Source organism: Sapajus apella, unplaced genomic scaffold, assembly GCF_009761245.1.
Source record: "Sapajus apella isolate SASKATOON/1434 unplaced genomic scaffold, GSC_monkey_1.0 scaffold159, whole genome shotgun sequence".
NCBI classification, from domain to species: Eukaryota; Metazoa; Chordata; class Mammalia; order Primates; family Cebidae; genus Sapajus; species Sapajus apella.
In genome coordinates this window covers 1906615-1924338 of record NW_022437099.1, presented here as the reverse complement: position 1 = coordinate 1924338, position 17724 = coordinate 1906615, and the positions used below count along the sequence as shown (strand labels likewise).

Here is a 17724-nt window from a genome sequence, read left to right as displayed (position 1 = left end):
CTCAAATCAAATGACCTAAGACTCCACCTTAAGAAACTGGAACAGAGCACATTAAATCCAAAGTAAGCAGAAGAAAGGGAATAATAACAATAACAACAAACATCAATAAAACAGAAAACTGTAACAATGAAACCAAGAGCTCTAGTTCTTTGAGATCAGTAAGATTAAAACACTTCTGGTCAGACTGGTGTAACAAAAAAGAGAGAAAGCTAGCTATGGTGGCATAATCCTAGCACTTCTGAAGGCCAAGCCGGGAGGATCATTTGAAGCCAGGAGTTCAAGACTAGCCTGGGCAAAAGAGAGACCTCGTCTCTACAAAAATAATTTAAAAATTAGCTGTGTGTGGTGATGCACACCTCTAGTCCTAGCTACTCAGGAAGCTGAGGTGGGAGCATTGCTTGAGCCCAGGAGTTAGAAGATGCAGTAAGACATGATCTTGCCACTGTACTCCAGCCTGGGCAAAAGAACGAGATCCTGTCTCCTAAAAACAAAAGAAAGAAAAGAAGAAATTAAATATGTAGTTTAAAACCTGCCCATGAGAAACTGCAAGGCCCAGATACCTTCACTGCTGAAATCTACCAAACATTTAAAGAAGTAACATCAATTCTGTACAATCTCTTCCAGGAAACAGAAGTGAAGAAAACATATCCCAACACATACCATGATGCCAACATTACCCTAATGCCAAAACAACAAAAAAAAAAGGCATTATAAGAACCTATAGACTAATAATACTCATGAAGACAAAACTGTTTTACAATTTTAGCAAATCAAAGCCAATAATACATAGAATAATGCATCACAGAATGCAAGGTTGGCTTAACATTCAAGCATCAAACAACTCAACCTGGTAAAAGGCATCTATGAAAAACCTACAACACCATACTTAATGGTGAAATGCCGAATGCTTTTCCTCTAAGAGACATGAACAGTTACTCTTATGACATTTATTTAATAATGTAATGGAGGTCTTTTAACCAGAACAAAACAGCAAGAAAAAGAAATGAATCTAAACAGACTGGAAATGGAGAAGTAAAATTATCTTTATTCACATATCACCTGGTTGCCTCTGTAAAATCTTAAGAGATCTTAAAAAAAAAAAAACAAAACCTACTAGAATAAGGGAGTTAAGCAAGGTTCCAAGATATAAGATCAATATCTGAAAATATATTTCTATATTCTAGCAATAAACAATAAGTTGAAATTTTAAAAATAAAACACCATGTGTAATAGTTAATGAAAATATTTATCCTGACTGGGTGCAGTGGCTCACACCTGTAATCCCAAAACTTTGGGAGGCCAAGGCGGGTAGATTACTTGAGGTCAGGTGTTCAAGACCAGCTTGGCCAACATGGTGAAACACCATCTCTACTTAAAAATACAAAAATTAGGCCGGGCGCGGTGGCTCACACCTGTAATCCCAGCACTTTGGGAGGCCGAGGCGGGTGGATCACGAGGTCAAGAGATCGAGACCATCCTGGTCAATGCAGTGAAACCCTGTCTCTACTAAAACTACAAAAAATTAGCTGGGCATGGTGGCGTGTGCCTGTAATCCCAGCTACTCAGGAGGCTGAGGCAGGAGAATTGCCTGAACCCCGGAGGCGGAGGTTGCGGTGAGCTGAGATTGCGCCATTGCACTCCAGCCTGGGTAACAAGAGCGAAACTCCGTCTCAAAAAAAAAAAAAAAAAAAAATTAGCCGGTCGTGGTGGTGGGCACCTGTAATCCCAGCTACTCAGAAGGCTGACGCAGGAGTATTGCTTGAACCCAGGAGGCGGAGGTTGCAGTGAGATGAGATTGCGCCATTGCACTCCAGCCTGGGCAACGAGAGTGAAACTCCATCTCAAAAAAAAAAAAAAAATTGATCCCTATGTATTTAATAGGGATAACTCAGATAAAAGCTATGTACGTTGTACATGCACACTGAAAACTACACAACACTGCTAAGAGAAACTAAAGATGGCCTAGGCCAGGCATGGTAGCTCATGCCTATAATCCCAGCACTTTGAAAGGCTGAGGCAAGAGGCTGGGCACAGTGGCTGGGCACAGTGGCTCATATAATCCCAGCACTCTGGGAGGCTGAATCAGGCAGATCACTTGAGGTCAGGAGTTTGAGATCAGCCTGGCCAACATTGTGAATCCCTACCTCTACTAAAAATACAAAAATTAGCTAGGTGTGATGGTGTGCACCTGTAATCCCAGCTACTTGGGAGGTTGAGGCAGGAGAATCACTTAAATCCATGGGGTAGAGGGTACAGTGAATGGAGATAGTGGCACTGCACTCAAGCTGGCGTGGCAGAGCGAAACTACTCAGTCTAAAAACAAAACACTGAGCCAAGAGAACTGCTTGACCCAAGGAGTTTGAGACCAGCCTGGGCAACATAGCGAGACTGTCTCTACAAAAAAAATAAAAAATTAGCTCGGTGTTGTAGCATATGCCTGTAGTTCTGGCTATTCATGGGGCTGAGGCAGGGGGATACCTTGAGCCCAGGAGGTCAAGGCTGCAGTTAGCCGTGACTGTGCACCACTGCATTCCGGCCTGGGGAACAGAGCAAGACCATCACAGAAAAAAAAAAAAAAAAAAAAAAAAAAAAAGATGGCCTAAATAAATAGATATACCTTGCTAATGGGTCAGAAAATAATACTGTTTAGATGTCAATTCACATCAAATTGATTTAAAGATTCAGCACAGTCTCAATCAAAATACCAGGAAGACTATTTGTAGAAACTGACAAACTGATTCTAAAATTCATTTGGAAATACAGCCAAGAAACCATGAATGGCCAGAACAATTTTTTTATTTTGGTTGATATAGGCTGCAGTGCAGTGGCACAATCACAGTTCACTGCAGTCACCACCTCCCAAGCTGAAGCAAGCCTCTCACCTCAGTCTCCCAAGTAACTAGTACTACAGAAGCTTGCCGCCACACTTATCTCACCTAATTTTTTTATTTTTTGTAAAGGTAAGGTCTAACAATGTTGCCCAGGCTACAGAAAAACTCAGAAAAAGAACAAAGCTAGAGGACTTACCTAGTTCTAAAACTTTCTTTTTGAGATAGTATCTCACTCTCTATCATCCAGGCTATAATACAGTGGTGCAATCATAGCTCATGGCAGCCCCAAACTCCTAGGCGTAAGCGATCCTCCTGCCTCAGCCTCCCAAGTAGCTAGGGCTACAGGCATGAGTTCCCACATGCACCTAATTTTTTTTTTTTTTTTTTTTTTAGAGACAGCGTCTTGGTATGTTGCTCAGGCTGCTCTCAAACTCCTGGGCTCAAACGGTTCTCCTGTCTCAGCCTCCCAAAACACTGGGATTACAGACATAAGTCCCTGCAGTTGCCACAAAACTTGAAAATATATAGTAATCAAGACATTTTGTTATGGTATCAAGATAAACAATGGATCAGTACAACATAATAGAGTCCAAAAATACATCGTATTTACATGGCTTACTGATTTTTTTTTCTTCTGTCTCTGTTGCTACAATCAACTAATTTTTGATAAAAGTGCAAAGACCATTTGGTGATAAAAGGATTATCTTTCCAACAATTGAACATCCATATGCAAAAAAAAAAACAAACTTGCCCCATCTTCATATCACAAACAACAATTAACTCAAAATGAATCACTGACCCAAACACAAAAGCTAAAACTGTAAGACTTCCAGAAGAAAGTATAGGAAAAATATTTGTGGTCTCTAGGTAAGCAAACGTTTCTTTTTCTTGTCTTTTCTTGAATAAAGTGGCACAGTCTTGCTCACAGCAGCCTCAACCTCCAGGGCTCATGTTCCTCCCACCTCAGTCTCCCAAGTAACTGGAACTACAGGTGTGTACCACCATGCTCCACTGATTTTTGTGTTTTTTATACAGATAGGGTTTCGCTATGTTGTTCAAGCTGTTCTCAAAACTACTAAACTCAAGTGATCTACCCACCTCAGCCTCCAAAAACACTGTATTACAGGCATGAGCCACCATACCTGGCCTAATTTTTGAATTTTTTATAGAGATGGGTTCTCCCTATGTTGCCCAGGCTAATCTTGAAATCATGGGCTCAAGTGATCGGACTGCCTCAGCCTCCCAAAGTGCTGGGATTACAGGCACGAGCCATGAGCCCAACCAAGACTTCTTAAAACACCTACAGCACAATTAATAAAAAGAAAAAAAAAAAAGGTCAGGCACAGTAGCTCATGCCTGTAATCCCAGCACCTTGGGAGGCTGAGGCAGGTGGATCACGAGGTCAAGAGATCAAGACCATCGTGGCCAACATGGTGAAACCCCATCTCTACTAAAAATACAAAAATAATTAGCTGTGTTTGGTGGTGCGCACCTGTAGTCCCAGCTACTTGGGAGGCTGAGGCAGAAGAATCGCTTGAACCCAGGAGGTGGAGGTTGCAGTGAGCCAAAGGTTGCAGTGAGCCGAGATTGTGCCACTGCACTCCAGCCTGACAACAGAGTGAGACTCCACCTCAAAAAAAAAACAAAGAAAAAAAAAAAGAAATGAAATTTCCCAAAACAAAAAATGCACTGTTTAAAAGACACTGAAAAGAATAAAAAGACAAATCCCAGCCTATTTAACAAAAGACTTAAATTGAGAATATATAAAGAATTCTCTAAGCTCAATAAGAAAAATACCAGCTTTCAAATGGGCAAAAGATTTCAACAGACATTTAGCAAATAATCACATGAAAAGATGTTTAAAAACAAAAACAAGGCCAGACACGGTGGCTTATGCCTGTAATCCCATCACTTTGGGAGGCCGAGGCGGGCGCATTGCCTGAGGTTGGGAGTTTAAGACTAGCCTGACCAACATGGTGAAACTCCATCTCTACTAAATATACAAAAATTAGCCAGGCATGGTGGGAGGAACCTGTAATCCCAGGTACTTGGGAAGCTGTGGCAGGAGAATCACTTCAACCTGGGAGGCGGAGGTTGCAGTGATCCTTGATCGCACCATTGCACACCAGTCTGTACAACAGCGTGTGACTCCGTCTCAAAAAAAAAAAAAAAGAAAGAAAGAAAAGATGTTCAGCATTATTCATCATGAAAGTACAAATTAAAACCACAAGATACTACACCCTACATACCTATGGAGATTACTAAAACTGAAGATGACTGACCACACCAAGTACTGGGAAGGATGTGGAACAAATGGAAGCTTCATTCACCAGTGGTGAGACTATAAAACACTGCAATCCCTTTTGGAAACAATTTTGAAGTGTCTTAAAATGTTAACTACACGCCTACTCCAGGACCAAACCATTTTACTCCTAGATATTTACCTAAGAGTAATGAAAACATGCCCTAACAAAGACTGTTTGCAAATGTTCATAGCAGCTTAATTTGTAATGGCACAAAGTGAAAAACGACCCAGATGCCCATCAACAGATGAATGGAGAAACAAATTGTGATCCAGCCATAAAATGGGATACTACTCAGCAATACGATGAAGTACTGTTACATGCCACAAATGGAATAATGTTGAAGTAATTATGCTGAGTGAAGGAAGCAAGATAATATAAAAATATATACTGTACAATTCCACATAATCGACATTATAGAAAATCTAAACTAATTTATCTACATTGACAGAAAGCAGATCAGTGATTGCCGGGTAGGAGTGGATCGGGGTGGGGGAAAGGATGGAAAGAGTGATTTCAATGGGGCATTCAGGAACTTTTGAGAGTGATGAACATGTTCATTATCTTAATCTTGATGCTAGTTCCATGGGCGTATACAAATGTCAAAATGCATCAAATTATGTATTTTAAATATGTATAATTTATTATACATCAATTATACCTCAATAAAGCTGGGAAAAGAGAGAGAAAGAGAGGAAGGGAGGGAGGAAGCAAGCGCAAAAACTACCAATAGCATAAAAGATAGGCACCTAATTCTGGACACCGGAAGCTTCTGAATTTTGTCTTGGTCCTCTCTCTTGCTGTCCAGGTGCTAGTGCTGGGTTTTCATCCACACCCTACTTTCATTAAGCGCAAAAGTGATAGGAAAGCTGTCTGTGGGGAATGAATTATGGACTTAGAAAGGGAGAAAATGAGGGCAAACAGAACGTTCATTCTGTAATTTAAAACCCCTTGGCATAACAGACACCTCTAGGTAGGTGGTGAGATTCTAGGTGATTTTTCTTTAGTTTCTTTAAATTTTTCTGTACTTTCCAAATTCTTTGCAAGCATTATTTGGCTCTCTGGAGGAAAAAAAAAAATCAGTTTTAAAAGAACCAATTTAAATCTCTGTTAAGTAAAGAACTATTCAAAAAGAAACCAAGGAACTTTTTTTTTTTTTAATCCTAGTAACTAATGAATAGCACCAGAACATACACATATGAATCTGAGCATTAATTTAGATCAAAGAACAGGGAGACTGCATTTATAAAGAGTAAAGAATATTTACAACATATGTAGAAGGCCAAAACTTCAAAAATGGATGTTCCAAATTCTGAACGTTGATAGTCAAACACTGAGTTGGCTTCTATCTAATTAAAGACATTTTAATGTTTTAACTGATTTCCTGCCATTTAGGTTGAAGATGAGGTTCTCAAATGCTAAAGGGAAAGTCCAGTCTGAATTCCAGGAGGCTGAGGGCAGTGGCAAGAGGGTTCCTCTCCACTAAGGCTTATAACCCTGTAAATGAATCAAGTCTTCCAATATGGTATAAATGCCAGGAGAGGCAGGATTTCTTAACACCCTGCTTGTCCCAAGTTGCTGATGTCAGACTTTTTTTTTCTTTTGAGACAGGGTCTTGTTCTGTTGCCCAGGCTGGAGTACAGCAGTGTGATCACAACTCACTGCAGTCTCAACCTTCCAGACTCAGGTAATCTTCCTGCCTCAGCCTCCTGAGTAGCTGGGACTACAGGTGTGTGCAACTATGCTAGACTAATTTTTTAATTTTTATTTTAGCAGAGATGGGGCCTCACTATGTTGTCCAGGTTGGTCTCCAGCTCCTGGGCTCAAGTGATCCTCCCTCCTCCGTCTCCCAACACGCCGGGATTACAGGTGTAAGCCCAGCTAATGTCAGATATTTCTGTCACTTTTTTTTAGTGAGTGTAGAAAACCAGCAAGGAGTTCAGAAATGCCAAAAGCTGATAAAATGTTTCTTTTTAAATACCTTCACAGATCCAATGAGGTGCTAAATGTTTTTTATGCAACCTGAATACCAACCCTGAGTCCTCCTCCTTGGTTTCTAGAAGAATAAACCAACTTCTTAGCAATCATAGAACTCTTGGCTTAATTCTTCACTTTCATTTCAGATAAAAGAATTAAAGTAGGTTAGCATGCCACAATATTACAGACACAACACAGAACACTTACATGTTTTGGAGTGTTCATGTGATAGCATGTAATTGGCAAGAGGTGGTGTGTAAGTTAAACACTGCAGTGCTGCATTGGCAAAACAGGTATTGCCCAAATTCTGGAGGCCAGCTCCAACTCTATGAGTTTGTTGCCACTTAAGACAAATCTTCTCAGATGGGAAAAGAACTTTCTGTGGAGGAGCGATGCCATCACCTACGGCTAGAAAAATAAACAAGAAAGAGTCAGAAACCAATCTTTGCATACCAAAGCTAAATGAATAGTGACACTTGGTCAAACCTCAATCTGTTCAAGATCTGAAATCTCATGACCAGCCTGCCTAAATACAGTGGGAATAGGGACATTTTAAAAGACTCAGAACACGTGAAATTGTCAATGATCCAGTTTCTCCAATAAACGAACTGGAAAAGGACAAAAAGGGGAAAGAGTTACAGATTAAAAGAAACTTGAGAGATATATCTACCAAATGCAAAGTGTAGACCTCGTTTGGATGTTGCTCTGAACAACTGATTAAATACGTGTGTGTGTGTGTGTGTGTGTGTGTACACACATACATATATATGTATGTATTATTTATTTTTATTTTTTCTTTTTTCAGCCAACTAGGAGATATTTTCTCTTGTCTATTTTTTTAAAATATATTTTTTTAATATATACACACATTCAGGGTCAGGCGCAGGGGCTCATGCCTGTAACCTCAGCAATTTGGGAGGCCAAGACAGGTGGATCATGAGGTCAGGCTGGACCAGCCTGATCAATGTGGAGAAATCCCATCTCTACTAAAAATACAAAATTAGCTGGGTGGGGTGGCACATGCCTATAATCATAGTTACTCAGGAGGCTGAGGCAGGAGAACTGCTTGAACCTGGTAGGCAGAGGTTGCAGTGAGCTGAGATCACGCCATTGTACACCAGCCCAGGCAACAAGAGCTAAAATCTGTCTCAAAAAAAAAAAAATATATATATATATATATATAAATATATATATATACATATACACACATACATAATATACACACACACGTATTTTATGTACATGTAAATTTTATATGTATATACGTGTGTGTGTGTGTGTGTGTGTGTGTGTGTGTGTGTGTGTGTATGAACAACCAGAGGAATATAAACACTGAATGGCTTTTTCATATAAAGACATTTTTTTTTTAGAAAAAAACTCTTTAGATGTAGAGACTAAAATACAAATGAAAGATGAAGTATTGGATTTAAGATAACGTCGTGGGAGGTAAGCAGGTGCAGGGATAACTGCCATAAGTTGATTAACGTCAAAGTTGGCTGATGGCTACATGAGACTTCATTATAATTACTCTTTTACATTTAGTTTCAACATTTTAAAAATAAGTAACACAATCAATAAAAAGAATGGGATAAACTGATTCCTTGTAACATCTGCCATGGATGCTACTTCAGTACCACCATCGCTGTCATCCTTATCATCTCATGTAGGGAGCCCTTACCAGGCCAAACAGTTGCAATTCTAATGGTTAGTACTGAGGTCATCCCCATTTTACCGCTAAGAAGGCAGGCTTTGAACTCAGGCTGTCAGGCACCACTATACACATTTGTGAGTAGACTGTCTGTGATCTAAAAAGGTTTTATCCATTTTGAAGATTATCAACAGATTACTAATAACTAAGAATGCTAACAGAACTAAGGTAAAGCTCAAGAAACAACTTATTTAGGAAAGCTGAAAATCATCAATGGCAAGAGTGACTTTTTTAAAGGCTTTGTAGCAGTCCCCCAGTGCTCTAACAAAAGGCTGAGATGCCATGTGGAATCATTCTTGATTTGAACAGGTATTAGTGGTTATTTAGGCAGGCATAGGCAGGCTGCAGCTTGCTGGGGAATGGACAGCAAAATTAGGACAAGAGAAAGGATCCTGTGGAGAATGAGATGAGAGCCCCAGAAAAGGGCAGAGTGGGGAGATGTCAGTTAAGCTCTAAGAAGACAGAGGAGCCCCAGCAATATGACAGGAGGTTGAAGGCTGTGGAGAAAGAGGTCCTGTGAAAAAGTGCTGCTGGAGAGAAGCCAAAGGACTTTACACCTCTCTGCAACATTTGATCAGGTTGTGTTTGATGATATAAACTTTCCCCTACCCAAAACATCTTCAGCAAACCAAACTGCAACACCCACTCCCACATCACAATATGAAACTTACTTAGGGGACTCAAAACAACATGACCATCAAACTACTCCAAGCTAGGGGGTGTCTAATATTTTGGCTTCCCTGAGCCACATCGGAAGGAGAATTGTCTTGGGCCACACATAAAATACAATAACATAGCTGATGAGCTTAAAAAAAAAAAATCGCGAATAAAATCTCATAATGTTTTAAGAAAGTTTATGAATTTGTGTGTTCGGCCACATTCAAAGCTGTCCTGGGCTGGATGCTCTAAGCCAAACAACAATCCAACTAGGAACAAATTATATTTATCTTTCTTTGTATTTCAGATCTTCATGTCCTCATATCCAAAAGCCTTGGAAGTAACACCTTGAAGTGTTAATGTCTCATTTATCTGGATGAGTTTTAACAAATGTAACTACATTTGTATCATTACACCAACCTCTGTATTGTACTCTCTTTTTTTTTTCTTTTTGAGACAGAGTCCTGCTGTGTTGCCCAGGCTGGAGTGCAATGGTGCCATCTCGGCTCACTGCAACCTCTGCCTGTCAGGATCATGTGCTTCTCTTGCCTCAGCCTCCCCAGTAACTGGGATTATAGGCACACGCCCCCATCTCCAGCTAATTTTTGTATTTTTAGTGAAGATGGGGTTTCACCATATTGGCCAGGCTGGTCTCAAACTCCTGATCTCAGGTGATCCACCCACCTCGGCCTCCCAAAGTGCTGGGATTATAGGTGTTAGCCATCGTGCCTAGCCTGTTTTCTTTTTTTTCTTTTTAGAGACGGAGTCTCGCCCTATCACGAAGGGTGGAGTGCAATGGTGTGATCTTGGCTCACTGGAACCTCCACCTCCTGGGTTCAAGTGATTCTCCTGCCTCAGCCTCCCAAGTAGCTGGGATTACAGGCGTGTGCAACCATGCCCAGCTAATTTTTTGTATCTCTAGTACAGACAGCATTTCACCATGTTGGCCAGGCTGGTCTCGAACACCTGACCTCATGATCACCCACCTTGGCCTCCCGAAGTGCTGGGATTACAGGTGTGAGCCACTACGACTGGCCTGTTTTCTTTCAAAGAGCTTTATTACTACAAATGATTTTTTAATTGCCAGGAAAAAAAAACCAAAAAACAAAAAAGCGCTGGGAAAACATTTATCAAAGGACAACCATTTTACAAAACATCTTTAAATTTGTAAAAGTTATCTACTTAGGAAACTAGAATAACTACTGGTTAACAAGTTAATGTAATACTTGCCCATCTCAATTCTCACCAAGATAAAGTCTATCCTTAAAAAACTGGAATAAAATAAACTACTAATATTCTAGTAACTAAAAATAATCTACTCTGTAGTGATACATAAGTTAATTGTGAACAAGTAACAGGAAAACAAAGCCCATCAAGTAATGCAACCCTGCTGACCACTCAGGTGGCCTCCCGCCTTCCAAAGTAAGCCTATCTCTGAAACCACAACCCACCAACAGCATTTATACAGGAGTTTCTGGCAGTAATTCTCTCTTTTCAAAAACAATACCTTGATCCTTTTGTGGTGATGGTTTTGATTTATCAGGTACAGATGAACTCGAATAAACTACAGCACCAGGTACTGGTCCTAAAGCAAGTGTGTGATTTGACACATCATTTAAGGAAGACACAGCACCCCAGCTGGCAGAACCTGCATCCATGTCTCCAGGTGAGACTGCTTCAGAGCTGCCAGGCTGATTCTGATAGGCTGATGGGTCTGAAGATTCAGAAGCTTTGTCAACTATGGTCATTGTTCAACTCTGCAAAAGATGAAAAGTACATATTTGTTTCAACAGGTTTTGAGAAAAGCAATCTACCTTCCCTACAATTAGATCTTGGAAAATCATTTCAGCCATTTTGAAGTTATTTTCAAATGTATCACCCAAATATAAAAACAACAGCACTTTCTAACATTTCTGTAATAATCTCCTTGGGACATTTAGCATTACGTTAATCTGAATGTCAACAATTTTTATTTTAAAATCTTCAGTGCTGTATCTGATTAGAACTTCTCATTTTATTTCATGCCCCCTAAAAGTCTGGCATTTCAGTTTATAATGGGGCATTTCAATTTTCAATTCTATTTATTTACTAAGTATCTATATTTTCCCACTCTACTGCTTAAAACTAGAAAAATTATACATAGTAATACACTTGACCAAATCTTCAATTTGAGTAAATTCCTCAGAGAAAAGCATCAACTACACGGAGACAATCTAGACTTAATTTTGTGCTTAAAGCATAAATGGCATCATGTGAAATACATTACATTTTTAAAAATTATGATTATAAAGATCTCACCTTTAAAACAAACCATTTTTCCGAAGAGGCTCATTTATATGGAATGTATGACTTTTTAAATGAAACCTGTAAGCCATACTGACATCAAACTTGAACACAAATATCTGTTACAAAAGTACTCGATTATAATTTTCTCTGAGTCCTATTTTAAAATAGCAGTGCTACCACTCTAATTGAACATTTTCTGTGTTGGGCACTGCATCAACTGCTAGACATACATTAACTTAATTTTCATAAGGAACCTATGAGATGAGACAGAATCCCCAGAGTTTATAAAATGAAGAAAATGTGACCCCAACCAGTCTGCAACCAGTCAGCAACTGAGACTGACTAAAACTCCATCTCTACTAAAAATGCAAAAGTTAGCTCGCGTGGTGGTAGATGCCTGCGATCCCAGCTACTTGGAAGGCTGAGGCAGGGAAAATTGCTTGAACCTGGGAGGCGGAGGTTGCAGTGAGCCGAGATTGCACCACTACACTCCAGCCTGGATGACAGAGTGAGACTCTGTCTCAAATGCAAAAAGGAAAGGGGAAAGGAAAGGAAAAGAAAAAAGAAACCTTTCAAGAGTGGTCTAACTGCCCACAGCACAACATCTTAATGCCTGGACTTGGCACTGTCTGACCTAATAACCTCTCCAAATACTATGTCACATTCCCACCATGCTGAAGTCTTTTTCCTTTTTCTTTTTTTGGTCCCTGCTCTCTCTTCCAACCTTCCACCTCCAGCCAGTTAACATTTCCACTTCTCAGTTTATAATTTCCTTCCTCTGAGCCACTTTCCTTGACACCGCCATTCCCCCAAGACTGGGTTAGAAACCCCTCCTAAAGGCCCCCAAAGCACCCTGCACTGATTTCTACGGTAGCGTGCTAGCATCTACTCCACAGCTGTTTTCCTTGCTGCTGTCTACCATGTTCTTATTTACATCCTCTGACCTCATATAGAGACAGCTTTCCATACATATGAAGAACAAATTAATGAACAAAGTCTGGAAACAGAAAACAACTAGCGTTTGCTTTTGGCACCAGCTTGTGCTGAGTGATTTATATTCAGTATCTCATTTGACCCTAAAAAACTCTAGAGTAGAAACAAGCCTTAAAATTTGTTTTAAAAAATATTTGATACATATGTAAAGTACAAAAAAGTATGATCCACGCTACGAAGTAGGGATAATAAAATATCCATGTGCTTGCCACTTCAATGAACAAACGAAACCATGCATTGGCTGCTCACAAAACGTTAGCGGGGTTTTTTTTTTTTTTTTTGGAGAGACAGGGTCTCACTATATTGCCCAGGCTGGTCTTGAACGCCTGGCCTGAAACGATCCTCCTGCCTCTGCCTCCCAAAATGCTGGAATCACAGGCATGAGCCACAATGCCAGGCCAAGTTTGTTTTTAAAAAGCATCAATTTTGTTGTTGGTAGTTTTTTTTTTTTTTTGAAACAGAATCTTGCTCTGTCACCCAGGCTGGAGTGCAATGGCGCCGTCTCGGCTCAGCACCTCCAGGGTTCAAGCAACTCTCCTGCCTCGGCGTCCTGAGTAGCTGCTAATACAGATGCGTGCCACCACACTCAGCTTATTTTTTATGTACTTTTAGTAGAGACAGGATTTCACTATGTTGGTCAGGCTGGTGTAATTTTTAATTAGGGTAAAATTATCACCCCAAAAAATACAATCTTAAAGTATTTGAACTCACCTAGAAATAGAAAAGATGTTTGCTATATTTCAATGAAGTAATAAAAAAAAGTGAATTGAAATTTTGTATCAATCAAAGATACATGACCCTCGATCAGGAAGAAAGCTTGACCCTTATAATCCAAATACAGTTTACATTTTTCCTCATCTAACAGTTAAAAAAATTATGAAACGGTGTGGGGAGAGAAGAAAAAAATGCAAGAAGAAAAGGAAAAAGAGCCCGGGCACAGGGGCTCATGCCTGTAATCCCAGCACTTTGGAAAGCCAAGGTGGGCAGATCACCTGAGGTTGGGAGTTCAAGACCAGACTGACCAACATCGAGAAACACTGTCTCTACTAAAAATACAAAATTAGCCAGGCGTGGTAGTGCATGCCTGTAATCCCAGCTACTCAGGAGGCTGAGGCCAAAGAATCGCTTGAATCCAGGAGGTGGAGGTTGCGGTGAGCCAAGATGGAGCCACTGCACTCCAGACTAGGCAACAAGAATGAAACTCTGTCTGAAAAAAAAGAAAGAAAGAAAGAAAAGGAAGAAGAAAACCCAAACAGAGTTATAAGAAATGGTTAATCCAGCCTTATTTACAGTAATACTCAACAGCAGCAAAAACCTTGATTTTCAAGGGATAAAAACATACCTTCAGAACAATCATTAACAAATGACCAAATAAAACCATTTTACTTGCTCAAATTACATTTTAGAAGAGATGAAACCTCTTAAATGAAAAAAAATAAAATAAAATTAAGGAAAGTACAAGTCATCAGTAACCCTACAGCATTATAATTGTGGAAAACAAACCAAAACTATCCGTTCATCTTCATTTGTATATTCAGTCAATTAAGTCTTGACCTAAAACCATCAGGTATCAAGCTGAACTCCATCTGCTACACACATAACCTTTCTTGAAGCCAAACAATGTTACACAGAACTTAAGATTCATATGCTTACATGTTCTTTATTCTCAGCTTTGCTGATAGTAAAGTTTTTTTTTTTTTGACGGGGTTTCACCATGTTGGTCAGGCTGGTCTTGAACTCCCGACCTCAGATGATCCACCCGCCTTGGCCTCCAAAGTGCTTGGATTACAGGCATGAGCCACCATGCCCAATAAATATCACGACTTTTTTTTTTTTTTTTTTTTTTTTTTTTGAGACGGAGTTTTGCTCTTGTTGCCCAGGCTGGAGTGCAATGGCGCGATCTCGGCTCACCGCAACCTCCGCCTCCTGGGTTCGGGCAATTCTCCTGCCTCAGCCTCCTGAGTAGCTGGGATTACAGGCACGCGCCACTATGCCCAGCTAATTTTTTGTATTTTTAGTAGAGACGGGGTTTCACCATGTTGACCAGGATGGTCTCGATCTCTTGACCTCGTGATCCACCCGCCTCGGCCTCCCAAAGTGCTGGGATTACAGGCTTGAGCCACCGCGCCCGGCCAATATCACGACTTTTAAGCAACATCTTCTGATGATGTACAAAACTTACAAGAGCATTAAAAACAGCAGCAACAACCACCACTTACACGCGGGGCATGGTGGCTAAAGCCTGTAATCTCAACACTTTGGGAGGCCAAGGCAGGAGGATGGCTTGAGCCCAGGAGTTCCAGACTAGCCTGGGCAACAGTGAGATCCTTTTTTTTTTTTTTCCTCTGGAGATGGGAGTCTCACTCTGTCAACCCAGTCTGGAGTACAGTGGCGTAATCTCCGCTCACTCTCCTTGGTTCAAACAATTCTCTGCCTCAGCCTCCCAAGTAGCTGGGATTACAGGCACCTGTCACCATACTTGGCTAATTTTTGTATTTTTAGTAGAGATGGGGTTTCACCACCTTGGCCAGGCTAGTCTCAAACTCCTGATCTCAAGTGATCCACACGCCTCGACCTCCCAAAGTGCTGGGATTACAGGTGTGAGCCACTGTGCCCAGCTGAGACCCTGTCTCTTTAAGAAAAAAAATTAGCTGAGTATGATGGCATATGCCTGTAGCCCCACCTAATTGGGAGGCTGAGGTGGGAGGACTGCTGGAACTCAGGAGGTTGAGGCTACAGTGAGCTACAATTGCACCACCGCACTCCAGTCTAGGCAGCAAAGGGAGATCTTGTCTCAAAAAAAACCATGAACATGAATCGAGGTTGGGTAAGTGTGGAGGAATGAGACTTCACAAGTGTTTCCTTTACTACAATCTTGTACTCAAAGCCTCAAAATTCCGTCTTTTATATGGTATGTCTCCCTTGTTATCAAATGCTAGAATACATTACTCTTTTTTCATTTGTAAAAAGAGTATCACTAGACGCTCTACAAACATTGAGGTAATAGTATCAACACATTTTAAAAAAGTGTTACACTCTGCTTCTTCGTAAACAATGCAATCCACGTTCTTGTACCATTTCCGTTATAAGAGAAAACACTCTTTAAAAAGACACAACCTTGATCTTAATTATACTTAAGTAAACAAAACGACTAGCCTTAAGCTTTACAAACCAAATACTAACTGTAGACTTGATTCAAAGATACAGAAAAGAAAGTGAAACTGGCCCTAATTTAAAACAAATAAGTGAAACTGATTATTCATATCCCCTAGGCACTTTGAATGAGTAACACGGTAAAAAGAATTAGGTTTAAAATTTACAACTCTTCAAAACCTTTTGAGAGGACACCAAAATGAGAACCTAGGATTCTGTGGTTACCTTGAAAAGGAGGTGTTAACTAGTTTATCAAACAGTTTTGCTGTCAGGGTATTGACTTTACATAACCAACACGTTTTCCTATAAACAAGTGACCCCACGGCCTCCTAAGAGCCATTCAACAAAAGTCATCTCCACTGCATGCATGTTAGAGGGGTTAAAGTCCTAGATGGGAAAACTCTCGTCCAATTTTCATTTCCAACATCTGCAACCTATCACCACCCCGTTCCAGGTAAGTTGGCTCTTACTGCCCCTAAGATAAAGAACGCGAAGGAGGCACACATGCTTTTGGGGACGCGCCGCCCGGCTCCTCCTCTCCCCTCGGGGTGGCCGATCAGCCCGGCGTGGACACCTCGGACGCTCGGCGGAGCAGCCAGCCAGGTGGCCAGGCCCGGGGAGGGGACGCCCAGGGTGGGAAAGTTTGTCTCTGTTAGGGATGCAGTGGGGGCGGGGAGGCCGGCCCGGGGCTCTGAGGGGCGCTCCGGGGCGGGAGGTGGCAGCCACGCGGGGGGCGGCGGGCGGGCCGGGGACGCCCGGCTCCGCGGTCAGCGGCCAGCACACGCCCACCCCAGCCGCCCCGAGCCTCCCCGCTGACCCGCCCGGTCTCCGGGCCGAGGGGGCGGGCTGGGGCCGGGTGGGGGTGGGAGCGCAGTGTCCATGGCAACCAGGGGGCCCGGCCTCCCCGCGCAGCCCAGCTCCCCCGGCGCCCGCCCGCCGCGGCCGCCGCCCCATCCCCAGCGGCCAGCCTGGCCCTGGCGGGCGGTGGCGGCGCAGCCCCCGGCGCGACGGGGTCCCGGGCGGCCCGCGGCTGTGGAGGGGGAGGCGGGCGAGGGGCCGCGCCAGCCCCCGGCGGGCCGCGCCGGCTGAGAGGCGGCCGGGCCAGGGGCGGCCCAGACTAGCTGGGCGCTGCGCGGGCCCCATGCCCGCCTGCGACGGGCGGGAAGGAGGCGGGAGCTTACCTGACCCGGCTCGGCGCTCGCTCCATCCCCCTCGGCCGCCGCCGCCGCCGCCGCCGCCGCCGCACACAGCCCAGCCGCCCGGCGGGGGACAATGACGTGCCTCCATCCGGGCACCGCCGCCGCCGCCTCCGGGTCAGCGCCGCGCCCGCCGCGCCCCGCCGGGCCGCCAGGGGGCGCGCCAGGACCGCGCCCGAACGCGCCGCCGCCCAGGAGCCGTCGCACAAGAAGCGCGGCGCCCAGCTAACGGGCGCGGTGAGTGCGGGAGGTGCGGTCGTCCAAGAGCCGTGGGCGAAGGCCGGCGTCCCGCGTCACCAGAGCGCCGGTCGGGCCGGCGGAGGGAGCGCTCTGATTGGCTGGGCTGGGCGCGTCTGCGCGCCAGAAGAAGGGCTCTTTCCGCCCTGTGCTGCCGGGGGGCAAAGCCGAATAGTGCGCGGCGGACGTAGGATCCCTGGCTTGTGCCTTGTCCTGCGCTTGAACCCTGACGCCTTTCCAGAAGCCGGACACCTAGGGCCAGAGAGTCTGAAGTCCTCCGCCCCCGAAAACGGACACCGCTCCGAGGAAACCTCCTCTTCGTGGGCTTCGCCCCTGCAACTACCTTGCGCTTCCCTTGGCCTAGTGGACCCAGACTTTATTTT

The 17724-nt window shown here is 43.1% G+C and overlaps 1 protein-coding gene across 6 annotated transcripts in view; it reads right to left on the bottom strand.

The window, feature by feature from the left end:
• The window catches only part of USP42 (ubiquitin specific peptidase 42), a 57551-nt gene extending 40330 nt beyond the window's left edge, over positions 1-17221 (bottom strand). For 3 of the 6 annotated variants that reach the window (XR_004265012.1, XM_032266471.1, XM_032266472.1), the window contains exons 1-3: positions 17090-17221; positions 10984-11233; positions 7319-7519 (exon numbers count right to left, since the gene is read on the bottom strand). Coding sequence is in view for 2 of the 6 variants with exons in the window: in XM_032266471.1 (XP_032122362.1) it covers positions 7319-7519; positions 10984-11224 (442 nt within the window). In the remaining 4 variants the exon portion in view is untranslated. Of the gene's footprint in view, positions 1-5883; positions 6791-7318; positions 7520-10983; positions 12162-17089 lie in introns of those variants that run through there. The other 3 variants (XR_004265013.1, XR_004265015.1, XR_004265014.1) reach the window with 3 other exon arrangements.
• Positions 17222-17724: the final 503 nt, after the last annotated feature.